The 14,963-nt window shown below is 37.1% G+C and overlaps 2 protein-coding genes across 7 annotated transcripts in view; both read left to right on the forward strand.

The window, feature by feature from the left end:
• LOC122567188 overlaps nt 1–2,317 on the forward strand; it is a 143,789-nt gene extending 141,472 nt beyond the window's left edge. For all 6 annotated transcript variants that reach the window (XM_043725497.1, XM_043725496.1, XM_043725501.1 and 3 more), the window contains 2 exons: nt 123–402; nt 2,182–2,317. In XM_043725497.1, coding sequence (XP_043581432.1) covers nt 123–387 — 265 coding nt within the window. In that variant the 3' untranslated portion in view covers nt 388–402; nt 2,182–2,317. The remainder of the gene's footprint in view (nt 1–122; nt 403–2,181) is intronic.
• Nucleotides 1,217–14,963, forward strand: LOC122567189. The gene is made up of 2 exons (XM_043725503.1): nt 1,217–6,332; nt 6,790–14,963. The coding sequence occupies exons 1-2, from the start codon at nt 2,148–2,150 to the stop codon at nt 6,883–6,885; spliced, it is 4,281 nt and encodes a 1,426-aa protein (XP_043581438.1). The 5' UTR covers nt 1,217–2,147; the 3' UTR covers nt 6,886–14,963.

Below are 14,963 nucleotides of genomic sequence, written 5' to 3' on the forward strand. Positions count from 1 at the left end.
AGTAAGTTGGACGCGGAGAGAAACTCAATGTATACGATAGAATGGCTTTTCAGTGTCTGATTGAACAGTGTGATTATTGATTTTCCAAGCAAACTTTATAAGTACGCTTTCATTGATTTCAGTGACATCAGATTCGACGTGTCCTCGGAAGCAGATACGTCGAGCATGACAAACAAATGGCTCGTTCAAAGGACCACCGACGTTGCATCTGTGCAAAACACCTCGAGCGCGTACAGCAGTGCCGCATCGAGCGCAATGGGTAATCACAATGCAAACAGCCTATACATGGCCGATCTTGTCGATAATGGTGCACTTAAGTCCGCAAGTATGCTGCTCAGTATAGAGGACTTCGACGTCAGCAGGACGAGTCGCCAAGTTTTTATTTAATCGTCGATAAAGCAAGTTAGTACTTACTCTACAAACCCATTTTTATCTAACACGTATGCTACTTTTGTTACTGTGCACTTAATGGGTACTTAATTGCAGTGAAACGATTTATATGCGCATTGATTTTCGTATGCTGTTCAGATACGTGCTATATCGAAAGTTTTAGTTGAGAATACTATTAAAATAACAAATTATATTTTATCACAACTTGGATAATACAGCGTGAAATGTAACTTCTGAAACTCTTGCCTTCTAAATTAGAAAAGATAAAGAAGTGTAAAAAAGAGGATAAATAAATACTTTTTTTTACATATTGTTGCTTAAATTCGTAAACATATATACGTATATGTATATTTTTAAATGTATAATTTATTATCTATAAGGGAAAAGACATTATTTATTATGTATATTTTTAATCAATACTTCGTCGATGTAACATAAAAATAATATTAGTGTACGAATTAAAATGTAGGGATTGAAATTTTCCAGAAGAAATATTAAATACTAAACAGTATTTAATTTCCTTTTACGTAGTCTTGCATACTGAATGTTTAGAAGGAATTTATAATTTTCTTCAATCGTTCGCTTGGCCTTTAAATTTCGATTCTCCAATTAAGCTAGTGGACGCTTATACTTACAAAATCGTATAGTAAACACCATTAAGGCCATTATGTCCATTATGTCGAACGTGGCTGCATCCACCACGTAACCTAATCGAATTGTTTTTATCCATTTAACGGACGAAGCCTTGCTCAGAGTTCGAGGCGGCACTATTTGCCGCTTTTCTCTATTTGCGCCATTAATACGAACCGTCACGTCAGTCCTGTCCTTTAGTTGTCAAGGGAAATCTGAAGTTCATATTAGGCAGTAGTATTTTATCAATAAAAATTTAATAATTTGCAACTTTCTTCAGTTTATTCCACGTGGTTCATCGAATACATTTTAATTCAATTTTTTAAGATTATCTACAACATGAAGTTCAATTTCATCGGTTCAAATTTCTGAAAGCTTTAAATAAAAAGAATGTTTCGATAAAGAAAAGATCTTGCGAAGATATATGTCATGCAAATTTAATTTTCAATCTACATCTGATCTATACATTTAAACTCGATGCTTTCTATGTACAAACAAAAATTAGAATTTAATGCTGAAAAGAAAAATGTATTTTATAAAAGGATTAAAATAATTAACAGATATATCAATCTACTGACATATCGACGATGAAGAAGCTTTCTTACCAAAAGCGAACGCAGTACCTGGCTAGCTCTGTCACATCCGAGTTTGAGATCGATTTTAGAATTTCGCCTGTCGTCTTATTAGGGTCTTCTTTCATTCAATAGGAAACTTAAACTTGGCAGCATTAGTGAATCACTGTTATTGACTTCGCGGTAGAGAGAGGGGTAGAGGATGCTCTGTCATTTGTAGGGAATCACCTTTAGTATCCCTCGGACGGTCTAACACCGTAGTTAGCCACGCGTTTCCGTACTCCAAAATTTCTCTCTAAATATCAGCGGATTGTGCTTCGACCAATCTTTACCATGCGCAAATACGAATTCCACGAATCATTACCATAAACTCTCTTTTGTTCCCAAACGGACACGTCGTCTCTGTATTATTGTATATACCAAGTGAACAGTTGACCTTAACTTTGATAGATTTGGCAAATTGTGCGACGAAATCAAAGCTTCAGACTGACACAAGTGACCATACACGTCAGTGAGGAACGATAGAGCCGAGAGTCATTGACATTTACCAGTGTCATGCACACCAACGTTCGATCAATCGTTGTTCCAGGTACAGAATCTGTCAGCAGTACACCGCCAGTCCCACCGAGACGGAAGAAGCGCAAAGCGAAGCTCGCGGCGATTGCAAAATCTCCGAAAGGAACGTCACCGATTCGTCTCAGAAAACCAGACAAAAAGCGTTTGGCGCCACAGCCTCCGCAGCCTCCGCCGCGAGCAGTTGGAAGGATCAAATCTCACGTCGCCAAAGATCAGGCAGAAGAAAGGACGTCGAACTCGCAGACAGTAGGCGATGCGGAAGAAACGCTAAATAGTCTAAGTTCGAACGAGACGAGGGAAACTTCTCAGCCGTCGTCCTTGCAGTTCGAGGATGATGACTCGGTACGGATCGAGAAAGCGAGCAAAGATGAAAACGAGAAAAACGACAGGTGCGGTTCAAGCAGCGAGACAAAGTCGCCGCACAAACGTCCGTTTGTATTCGAGACTTTTGCTAGGAAGGAGACCAACAAGTACCCGCCGCTGTTCTTCACTTTGCACGATTTTCAAAATGTGATGTCCAACACGCTGCAGCGTGAAGACGATTTTAATGACGAGCCTTCTGCGAATTTCGATAGCTCCTTTCACGATTCCTTTCGCAACTCCCTTCGCAACTCCTTTTGCGAATTTTTCGAAAAATCGTTAGACGACGAGGAGGACGAGTTGCGTTTCCGTGTGACCACCACGAACCTTCCATTCGAGAAATGTTTGGACACATGGACCGCTACATTTACCGATCGTTTGATCGAGAATTTCGACGTACCGAACCGTTTTATTTTCGAAGATTACGTCGATAGAAGTAACAAGGTAAATGTCCGACGATCGGCCGGCCCGATGTGTTACGACAGCTTTGAAGAGGAACCAACGGTACCTCGGTTGACCAAAGTGAGGTTCGTGATCGAGTCACCTAGCTCGTCGACTTCAGATCACGAATTGAACAACGATGGCGAGACCACGTGCTGCGACAGTTTGCAAAATATCGATCCCCTGACAGATGAGCAGGAGGTCAGCTGGAATCGTGGCTCTTCCCTGAAATTGACTGAGGTCACGGACGATATGGATTGCAGGGACATGAATAAGGCTTTTGGTCAGGTACAAGATTTCCAGGAGAATCATGACGAGTTCGGTGACGTACCTTTTAGTTCCATTTTGAAAACAGGGGACAGTTTGGACCGGTGGTATTCTCTGGACGATGCCACGAATTTTATCAGGGCGATCGATAAGGAATCTTTCGGCCAGGACGATCGCGGTAATTCCAACGGTTCGATCGGCGATTCGATCGGCCACGATTCGCAAGACGAGTCCCTTTGTTCCGAGGATAAACTAAAAGTCGCGGACGTCAGCGAAGCGGAGTCGAGTTTAATCAAGTTGAAAGCGGAATGCTGTTCTGTGTTGGCCGAGGTTAGAGACGATTGTTCGGAAAGGCCGCCCGAGGACAACGGTTTTGCGCGGGCTTCGAATAACTGCACTGCTTCAAATAACGTGAAAGACAATAAAAAATATCACGATGAAAAGGATTCGACGCGTGAAGCTTCTGAAAATGAAAACAACAATGTAAAACGCGAAATCATTTCTGTCGGTACTAATGAGATTGCGAATAACTTTGATTGGAAATTGGAATTTATAAGAAATGAGACAAACGTCAATTTTGTCCAGGAAGATTCGATAATTCGTAGAGACAAATATCTAAGGACTGAAATTAATGGAGAACAATCGACAATAAACGAGACAAAAGTCTTTGATCAACAAATAATAAAAAACAAAGTAAAGAATAACGTTTTGAAGGAACATTTGTTATCAAATAGAACAGAGACTGATATTAGCGAGGAAGTGTCGTCAGATGAAGAGGATATGGAAATTGACAAACAGCAATTACAAACGAATTCAGCCGATAAATCCACGGGGGAGTACAGAAGAAAGATTTTCATAAACGAATCGCTTCGAAATATAATAAATCGTTGTGATTTCACGTCGAATGACCTTGCGGATGGCAGTGAAGATTCTGATGTGCAAGACGATAATTTGGACGCTGACGATATTTCTTTAGGCGAGAGCGAGAGAAATTTCAAAGGCTTAATTACTAAAGGTGACACGAAACAGGAGACGAAGGATATTCCAGTTAGCCAAAGTAATAAAAAATTACAAGATAGTTACATAGGTAACGAATCACTGGAAAAAAGGAAAAGTATCACTAACCCGGTTAATATTCAACGAAACTCTTTTCTGGTAAATATGTTGTCAGAGGATACAGATCAGACATGGACGAGCTGTGAAATCATTGCTGTTCACCCAAAATCACTAACGAAGAGCGAAGTATCGATTTCGAAAGACGAAGAAGGAAAGAAATTGGCGAACCGGTTAAACGAGTCGATAAAAATGGATTCAGAGATCCAGAAAATTTTACAAGAGTCTAGAGCGCCGTTGAAAAGGGTAGAAACCACTTTACCAAAGCCGACAACGGCCAAGAAGATTGCCGAAACGAGCAAGAAAACCACCGGTGAGGCGAAGTGCGATGTATTGAACGAGTTGCTCTCCAATTTTAGTAACATTAAATTGAAACCGGTGAACGACGAGAAGAGAAGTGCCACTGAAAGTCATCCGCGAGTAAAAACTTTTTCTCGGCAAGAGAACGATAAGGAGAGAATCGAATCTATGTCAGATAGCCGTACACAGAGTTTGAAAGATTGTAACGGTAATTCTTCTGTTGAGACCAAGCAAACGAGCGGCGAGACGATAAATCGCATAGCAGGAACTTCTTCGGTTAAACAGTGGCAGTATGCTGCCTCTTTAACGACGAGGAAGGTTCAAGATGACCGGAATAAGAGTAACGAATCACGGAAAGGGTTTGAAGGGTCTCAAAATATTACTGCGAATTGTACAGAATCTGTGAAACCGCCAGAGAGCAGCGAGATTTTATCAGGTCGTAAAGAAGAGTCTCGAGAAATAGACGTAAACAGAGTCGCAAGAACGGTTAAGCAGTGGCAGTATGTTGCTTCTCTGACGACGAGCAACTATATTCCAGATGACCGGAATAAAGGTAACGAATCACAAGAGAGGTCTGAAGATTTTCAAGATGATATCAGCTTTGTGACCAGTACTGTGAATAGAATAAACAGAGTCGAAAGAGCGACGAACGAGGATTACTCGGAATTATCAAGGAACACGAACGAAGTTCTCGTCGAACCGACCAAAAGCGATGCTGTCAGAAGAGTGTCTGACGACGAAGCAGGAAGAGGAGGAGCAAGCTCCGTGGAATGTCTGCAGATGGTAGGCTGCAGCGCAAAGACTGACGAGTCGCATAATCGTGGCGCGTACGCGCGACAGTTAGAGTTAAGCAAGAGTATGAGTAGCGGCGACAAGAGTGCCATAGCTAGGAGGATTTCTCGACCCCATTGTAATAATAATGACAATAACAGGGCCGTAACACCCGTAGCTGTAAGTGATGACCAATCCCGCGACACTGTAACGATAACCCCTGGTAGAGTTAGGAGCTTCATTAAGTACTACGAGATTCATCGCGAGGCGACGACCGACAATGATTCTAAAACTAACGATAGAGTAGATAAGGACCCGATGCCTGAGCACCAATCGGTGATCAGCATCTGTAGGGGACTGGAAGCGAGGGCCATCGAGGCTAAGTTCTTCGAAGCGCAGAAAAAGGATAATTCTAAATCGTTCGACACGATGAAAAAGGATGATTATCGTGGGCTAATAGCGGACCAAGATTTCGAAAGATCGATCTGTTCAGCGAGGAAAGAAGGAAAGTGTGCTGCGATCGTAGAAAAGTTTGGAACAGAGAACTCGAGTCGATTAGATGCTCGTATTGCGAACATAGAAGATGATTATGTGGAGATGAAGAAGCAGATACACGTGTCACCGAAGTCTATCGGTGATTCATGTGCGCATCCTGGTACAGCTAAGAGAAAGAAGTCGGTGAAATTTCAAGGTGGTTTCACCGTGATCGGCGCGAAAGATCCTGACGAGAATGGTACCGCAGGGAGTCCTGCGGGCCAGGATACGAAGTTGTTGGATAAGAAGAAGAATCCCGACAGACTGACGCTGGAGAGTAGTGTTCTTCCCGAGAAAGTAGATTTTGGCGTTGGACAACTTGGAGAACTGCTGGACGCTGACTCGCGTTCTTTGGAGAAACGAGAAACTGCTGCTCAGGTGAGTGAAGGATTTAATTGGAATAAAATGTTCATTAAGAGACGTAGAAAGGTTCTTTCTACCTTTTTTGGTAATCCAAGAATCGAATTTCTTTCTCCTTTCTTTTCCTTCATCTTCTTGATTTTCACTTGTTGGTGTTATAATAGCGTTTTGTGCGCTAGATGTAAGAAAGAATTTTATTATTCGGATTGAAATATGTTAACATCTTGTACTACGTATTTAAGATTCGATAGTTTTCTAATCTGTATAAAATTGTATGTGAATGAAAAAATTAATACGATCTAATTAACGATCGCCAGAATTTTGTTCAAGTTTTAATGACAGTTGTTAATTAATAAACCAATTCAGTTTGAATGACAGTTGTTAATTAATCGAAGTTACATACTAAAATTACGTTCATTTTAAATTGCAAACCCGCTCGACGAAATAATAATCTGCTTAACTTTTCCTCCTACAGACACAAGCCGCAGCAAAATGTGAGGAATGTTCAGGTATTAATCGCTTCGTTCCAAAACCAGAAACCCCACGCCTCGTATTTTATTGTACTGTATAGTTAAAACCGTAGTTTCTAAACGTCGTCGTCGTCGTCGTTTTCCCGAATCTCGGCGAGATTTCACCGCGACGCTTCGTAGCGTCATAGCTAAATTCAATCTTTTCCATACTGTTTCTTACGTGTTTTAACTGAAGAACAGATTTCCCGCTGTTTCGCGAGAACCTGCGCGGAATTCCATTCTCTCGCAAACAGAACACTGAAACAATTTTTGTCAATTTATCATTATCAGAGATTTTATTCGATGTTATGAATTATTGAAATTATGAAATAATTTGGAACGGACTATCGTGAAATTATAGGGCGTCGAAAAATATCGAAAAATAGGAAATATATCAGACTACTGAAACATTTCGTGGCACAAATCGCGCATATATGAACTTCGTGTTTCAATGGAAGCTTTTTCAATGATAAATTTTAATGTATTTGCATATTTTGATAATATTACCGGTATCTATGTTATCAAATGAAGTTGGAACAGAAAGATATAATTTTATGTACCTCCCATATGAAGACCACAGGCGAGAAACACAATAAATTCTTTTTTATCGATTTCTATTGACGTCGTTTGGTGGTTAAAGTTTGAGGTTCTGTAAAAAGCCAACGGTATAGTTAATACTATAACAATCGACATCTCTGAATGTTCAAATCGCTAGCAAAGATACATATTCAATTTTAAAAGCAAATAAAAACACGTCGGATTACGATGCAACATATTAAATTAATGAATTAAACGAAGAAAATTGCTCACTCTTAATAAGACGTGAATAACGCGTGACTTACCATATTTCTTCATACTACAATTCAACAAAATCAGAACGAAATACAATATCAACTCTAATTCTATTAACGTCAAACGATATTCTAAGAAACATTTATCAGCTGATATTGTTACAAACATTTTAACTTCTACATCTTAATCCAAGCTCAATTTCACTACGTTAAAGTATCTAATAAGTAGTCTGCAACAGTCACAAACAGTCTTCCAATCGACCAAATCAAAACATTACGAACTATTACAAATTACCTTCGTGTTTCTATCAATCACAGGAAAAAGTACGAAACGATCTTTCCCTAAATCACAGTAACGGTCGTTCGTTCTTAAAGAATAACCGAATATAACAACCAGCGATGAAAGGATATCAGTCAAGGAACAGAGGTACTTGGATCACCAATTCGCAAAGCAAAGAGTAATCGCGTGTTTCCAAACGGTTTGCCACGTCCTACGAAGGAAAGAGTTCTACAAAGTTTCGTTGGGTTAAGGTTAAGCCACTCGTTCGGTACACATTTCGACTAACGTGGAAGGACAGATCGCGACTAGCAAATGTTCCGTTTCTCCCGGAAGGATTTAGAGTTATCGTGGATCCGATGGATAAACAGATTTTTCGGTCAAGCGCATTAGCCAGTTCGTGAAATGTCCCTTCCTAGCGGATTTATTCGATTCAGCCCGCATTTGGCGCGTCGCAGCTTTTTCTCCTAATTTCTTGCATCATTTTGACCGACTTATTTTACGTGTTTTCGGATAATGGGGCTCCGCTAGATTTACGGCCCCTCGACGAGGCCGTAGAGCAAAAAGCGCCGACGCGATTTGTGGCTTCGCTCGAATTGGCTGTTTCTTGCGTAACGTGACGTTTTCGGGATGGAAAACTTTGTGAAATTCTTTCGAATGGAGTGGAAAGCGGCAATGAGAGGATTTGTATGACTTTCTGGATTTTTCATGGTGTCGATGACGGTGATTAGCTTGTAGATCTTTATGGCTTCATGGGAAATTTGCAGATGAAAAAACGTATTGTGTTCATAATACAGAAATACGTACAAGATACTCACAGTATAGTACAAAATATTCAAAGTAAATACGATATAAGGTAAATACAAAATGAAGATAGTAACAAAATGCGTTAGATGTTTAGTGTACGTTTGAACACTGTTTCTGGAACGAAAATACGTTCAACGAATATGTAACAATTGGCAATTTATTCACATAATTATAGATGAAGAGAAATATTGCAAGCGATGAAAACCAATATTAACTCGATCTACGTTTCCCAAATTGTAATGGGAAATTTGTGAAAGGTTCTATTTCAGATGTTTCGTTCAGTTGTATTTGCATTAACTTGCAACATAACGTTCAGACCGCGGTTTGTGCTCGAAATGTTTTACTAAATCATACTTCCTTCAAACATAAAATAAACAGAACAATAAAACGCGTTACATATATTTCACCGATCCAATATTTCTTTCTTTTCATTTCATTGTTTACACACACATCAATCAGTGTAACAGACTATTAGCAATTCATTTTATCACAAATGAAATTTTATATTAATTTGTGTATAAACTTTTTCATATAAATTTTAACGGTCGTAGTATTTGATTAAGAATTTTTAAATTATCATTTTTAGAGAAGGGATCGATATTAAAATATGATCTGCCAGCAAAACAGTTGTTGCGGTATAGAATCTAGAAAAGAATATTCTATAGTAATTCTTGAGGAGAAAGATATTAACGTTTAAAAAATTCACCTTATCATTTGTCAAATAATTATTTCTATAGGAAATTAGTAAATTACAAAATTACAAATTACAAATGACAAACATGTTACAGTATACTCTAGACGAAATAGTCTGCAATAATTCCTAAAGCGTCAACGCGATAATCATTGCAATATTCACTGCATAATTTAGAAAGAAAAGAAACAAATTTGTACTTACCTAGTATTCTCGAAAGTACTTCATTAAACAAAGATCGAGAAAGACCTAACTGAGAAGGGAAAGCAATTACCGGAATGAAATAGGAAGCGGGAGAAGCGTCGCCGTATACAAGAAATCTGTTCTTCCGTTGAGCTCCTTTAGCGCGGTTAGTTTCCGTTCTCCAATTGACTTTTAGTCGTGTGTGTTTAACGAAACGGCAAACAGCTCTTAGCTCTGTTATTGTCGCAAACCTTCCTTGCGCGTCCTTGCATTAGGAGAACGTTGTTTTTTGGCGACATAGCGTATCGCAGGAACCGCGCGTGTATAACCCCATTATCCTGCATATATTGTGTAATTATAACGTAAAGGTGGAAATAATTTACGTGGTAGAGTAGTGGCGAAATAATATACTTGTTGCGCTGTTTGTGTTACGTATACGTGTTCAGCTGATCAATTTAACACATATTTAGTATCCAGTGTCGTAAAAAGTACTTTCATTTCGGTGCTTACGAATGAACGTTGTTTCTCAATGGACGAATGTCCTGTGTTTCGTGGACGAGATATTATCTCTTAAAAAAAAAAAAAAATGAAAAAAAGGAAGAAAAAAGGAAGAAGGTTATAATACTTTACGTCTACTTCAGGATATACATAGTTTACGAAAGAATGTTTGTAAATTAAGACGAGAGGTAGAAATACGAACTTTGCAGATAATGCTTGATAACTGTGTTTTTCTAATTAATTTTTTTGTTAGATAGGATCTTACGACAAATGTTGTCTTAATTATGTGTATACCATAACATGTACATATTATACAAAGGTCGGATAAGCTTTTAATATGTTGCGAGTTACTCGAGAGTCTTTGAAAGCTTATGTTATGTGTGAAATATAATTTAAATTGTATAATGGATAGAAGTTATTTTAGAATTATGATGTGATAGTCTTTTTGTTGTTTGAAACTTAATAATGAGCCAGGAAAAGCCTGGTCTATTAAAGTAGATATTTTTCTTCATAGATTATTTTACATAAAGAAGCACCAAAAGACAGTTTTACGATTTTTTAAGATGCTATCAGTACTGTAAGATATTATTATCAATTTGAAATATTATTAACATGATACGATATCTTTTTAATCGTTTAATTATCCAGATAATACTGTATCACTGTTGCTATTAATATTGCATTAATCTACAGTCAGAGTAACATGTTCATAATTAAAACGCGAATGAAACGAATTTCTGCGTGAATAATGTTCTTAAACCATAGAGAATCAATGCTGAATGCTACCAATAATTCTTTATCGAATCGTCATAAATAATATCAAATCGCATAATTTATTTCTGCTGCTTTCCTCATTTCTTCATGTTCATATGCCTTCGGATATCTTCTATTCACTTTTTTACTCATAAAAATAGAACATAAAATATAGAACATATATAGAGCAATAGAATTAAATACATAGAAATCAGATTATCAGATAACACCAAAGTGTAACTTGAAGGTTACTTCATCAAGCTTCCTTTGAAAATTTCCTCTGCAAATTTCTTTTAACAACACAAACGAAAATAAATCAAATTCGATTGATTTATAGGTATACTTTTCGATGGTGTCAGAATTTCGCGACAGTGCAGCGTCGTGGAAGGCCAGATTTCTAGCAATCCGTGTAAAGTTCTCGGTTGATTTCAAATATGTCGAGCGTAGCGGGATAGCAGAAAGTTTCTGACACGCGTGGCAGATCGAGTTAAAGGACGGTTCGGGTTCCGTCAAGTTCTTTTTGGCACGTTTGCCAGAATCAGACGCGTTTCAGCTGAGATCGGATACACGATTGAATCACGTGAATCTCGCTCCAGAAATATTCCATGATTTTCCACTTATACATCAGAATCTCGTAATGATATCATCGTTGCACTATTAACATTTCTGCGATTAATATTTTTCCTCTAACATACGGCATGCAGAATTGTTCAAATACACGAGATGTTCAAACGTTTGGAATCCAAACTGAATACAATTTGATTTTAGAAAGTTGCCCAGTACTTGATCGTTGGAATATATTTTGAGTGAGATCGACTCGTTCAAACCGATCAAAATTTGTTCAAACTCACTCAAACGATCAAAATATGTTGCTCGATGTTCGAATTGCTTGTCTTTTCGAGTTATTTGGACGTCTCGAGTGACAAAAATCTGATCGAGGAAATCATACGATCGGATAATAGAATGGAACGATGATGAAGAATACAAACGTATACAGATCGAAATGACAGTACTTTTTAAAGGATCGACACGCAGAAGGTGATATGCATAGCGAACTTTTTTTTAAGCGTGCAATTCGTTGGCCAAATGAGACTTAACGCGGTGTGATTATGCAATCGTTTTATTTTTTCCTCTGTTGACTTATTGTAAGTATGATAATTTATCGTTTGTGCGAGTGCATTACTTTATACGACGTAGGAGAAGATTAACGATAACGAGAAGAGTAATAATGTCGTCGATATAATAGAAATACGTAAATGGAATGCTTCATAAGACTTAGTATTATTATATACGCATGGCTCGATCCGTTTGTGTTCCTGCACGATGTAGATTTTGGATAAATGTCGAAGAAATCGATTTTCTTATCGAGTTTCCTTCGTTCTGTATATTTCGTTCGACCGACTTTCGATTTTACTCGTTGCACATTAAAATTCCTTTCGATGTGTGGAACGTATCCATGAACGATTGAAGTTAATAAAAAATTTGCCATTTTCGAATGGTAAAGATTTTGAGATGTTATTATAATTGCAGAAGATGATTTATGATAGTAAGATGTAGAAAAAAAAATCGGTGTTAAAAGTTACATTGTTTTTATGTAAAGTAGTACATGATTTCATTATTGCATAAGTATGCATCATTTTATCACACGTTATAGGAAAACGTGATGAATAGAATAAGCATGGAAGTATTGATGCAAATTTATGAACTTATTACTTTTCTTCAGAACGCTTTCTCTCACAATCAGAAAGTTACATTTGTTATATTTTATTCTGGGATGCATTATAATAATATCAAGATCAACAGTTGTACACCTCGTGTGTATGTAGTATGTATATGGAATTTATATTTAAAATTAAAATTCAGATGTAGATTGTGTAGATTGAACATTAAATCGTTTCGATTTTTAATTGTAAGCAGTGTAACGATAAATCATCTTTTATCGCAAAGTATCAATTTAAATATTATTTAGATACATAATTATCAGAATTTCGGCAGAAATTAGTGAATGTTACGAAAGCAGGTCAATACAATTTTTACTACGCTATTAACCTGTACATCGATTTCTTTTACTTTCAATCGACATCTACATTTAGCACGAAGACAAGTGGATAAGTAACCGTGCATATATTTCTAGACACATATGTATATGTATATGTACTTGTACAAGATGAATGTGAGTATTATTACGCGATAACGATTCTGTAAAACGCAATGCGATTTACCCAATTACCCCGTTGGTTATGCGATCTTTTATAAACTTTAATTTACATAGATAGGTAGCGTGAAGCACAGAAAGTGCGAGTCGTACGAGATTTGTCGCATTTCAGTGGATGTTACACGTAGCGATGCACTTGAAAACGCAGCTCGAGGAAGCAATAAGCCACGATACATTTATTTCTTTTAAAGATTTCTTTTAACGCGTCCTAGCTTTATCATTAAGTAAAGATTTATCATTAAGTAAAGATCAATTGGAAATTGTATATTTTATATAGCTGGAAAGTTTACGTCGATCAATTTTTAATCGTCTTCGTTTCATTACTTTATTTTTATTATGAAACATTATACGTAATTCGTTTACCGGATCGATATCGGTATATTATTGAATGAGATTTATAATATTTGAATAATTTTATTTTGTAATTTTTAGAGATAAATTTTATTTTTGATTTATCTTTGCACTCGTAATTAATTTTTTTTTTTTTTGTATAATTGATTATAATATGTTGCATAATAGTATCATTTCTTACTACGAATACTTCGTCACGTTTATCGAGTCACGAGTTTTAAATTTGTATACAGGTTTGCGTGCATGTTGCAAACGACAGCGTTCGATAAAAATGTTCAGTCAAATGAAATGGCCATTATTGTATGATCGTTAAATGAATAGAATGTACATATCTGCAAAAAACAACAGAATAAATTGGAAATGACAAATTGGAAACGTCAATCATACACGAATAAAGTTCCAACAATATTTGCGAATAATTTTAGAAAGTTCTAATAATTTTAGGAATTGTTCTATTGTAAAGAACGATATTTCCATAAAATTCTTTTTAGCATTAAGGTATCAGTTTGTTTTTCCAAACACGTTTATTATCGCTAAAGAAGATATAATAAACTATATTTTGCGTTCTTTATGGAAAAGTGGCGGAATAAAGCAGTCGAAAAGAAGCGAAAATGAAAATGAAAATCAGAAAATCGACAAAAATGCATCTATCGTGCTTACCTTTTCTGATCTCCGTGTGTAAATCACAAAGCTGTCGAATAAATATCATTCGAATATTTATGGATAAAAAATTATAATAACCGTAACCACGATATTTGAATGGATAAAATTCGGCGCTGTTAAAACATCGAAATTCAGCCATTGCAATAACACGATATTTGAATCGATGGAATTTTGTATCGAAAATTGTTATTAACTACGATAAAAAAAAATGATCAATTGCAGCAAAATCAATATTCTATCACAATAGAGAATACAGGCGACCTTTGCGTGCACACTAAAACTTTCGATCGAGTTACATTAGTCTGAAATATTTGCTCGGCGAACAGTGTAATCGATGCAAAGAAACGTAAGTTCCATTCATTTGACTCAACATGAGGCGCGAATCTAAAGCAGAATCGTGCGAATTTGTTCTGTCTGGTTGAAACAATATGGTTCGGATTTAAAGATAAAAGAAGAAGACGGGAAAAAGGAAAAGATAAACACGAGGTGAATTGTACATTCAGGGGAAAATAGTACGAAAGCACGCGCGTAGAATCTATTGTATATTCGTGTGTGTGAAGCACGAAAACGCTTTGAGACCGAGCTAGTTTCGTTTTTTAGGGGACAGAATCGCGGATCAAAGTTTAGAAGAATTTACCGATTAACCTCCCGAAATACGTTTTTTCTAGACGAATACGAACAACTTATTACTGTTTTATAACGTGTAGAGGATGACAAAAGTGATAGCGTAGTGGATGAAACAAGTGCGTGTACCAACGATGCCTCATTGTACGCAGATAGAGTCATTCGCTGTTAAAGTATAGTCGACACTTTATGTTCATTTCGAGAGAAATGTTTTCCTGCAGTACACTGTACGTTTATATTTCCCCGCTGAACGCTGAATAAATTATTATTTTCTATGCTACAACAAA

The sequence above is a fragment of the Bombus pyrosoma genome, linkage group LG4 (genome assembly GCF_014825855.1).
Source record: "Bombus pyrosoma isolate SC7728 linkage group LG4, ASM1482585v1, whole genome shotgun sequence".
NCBI lineage: Eukaryota > Metazoa > Arthropoda > Insecta > Hymenoptera > Apidae > Bombus > Bombus pyrosoma.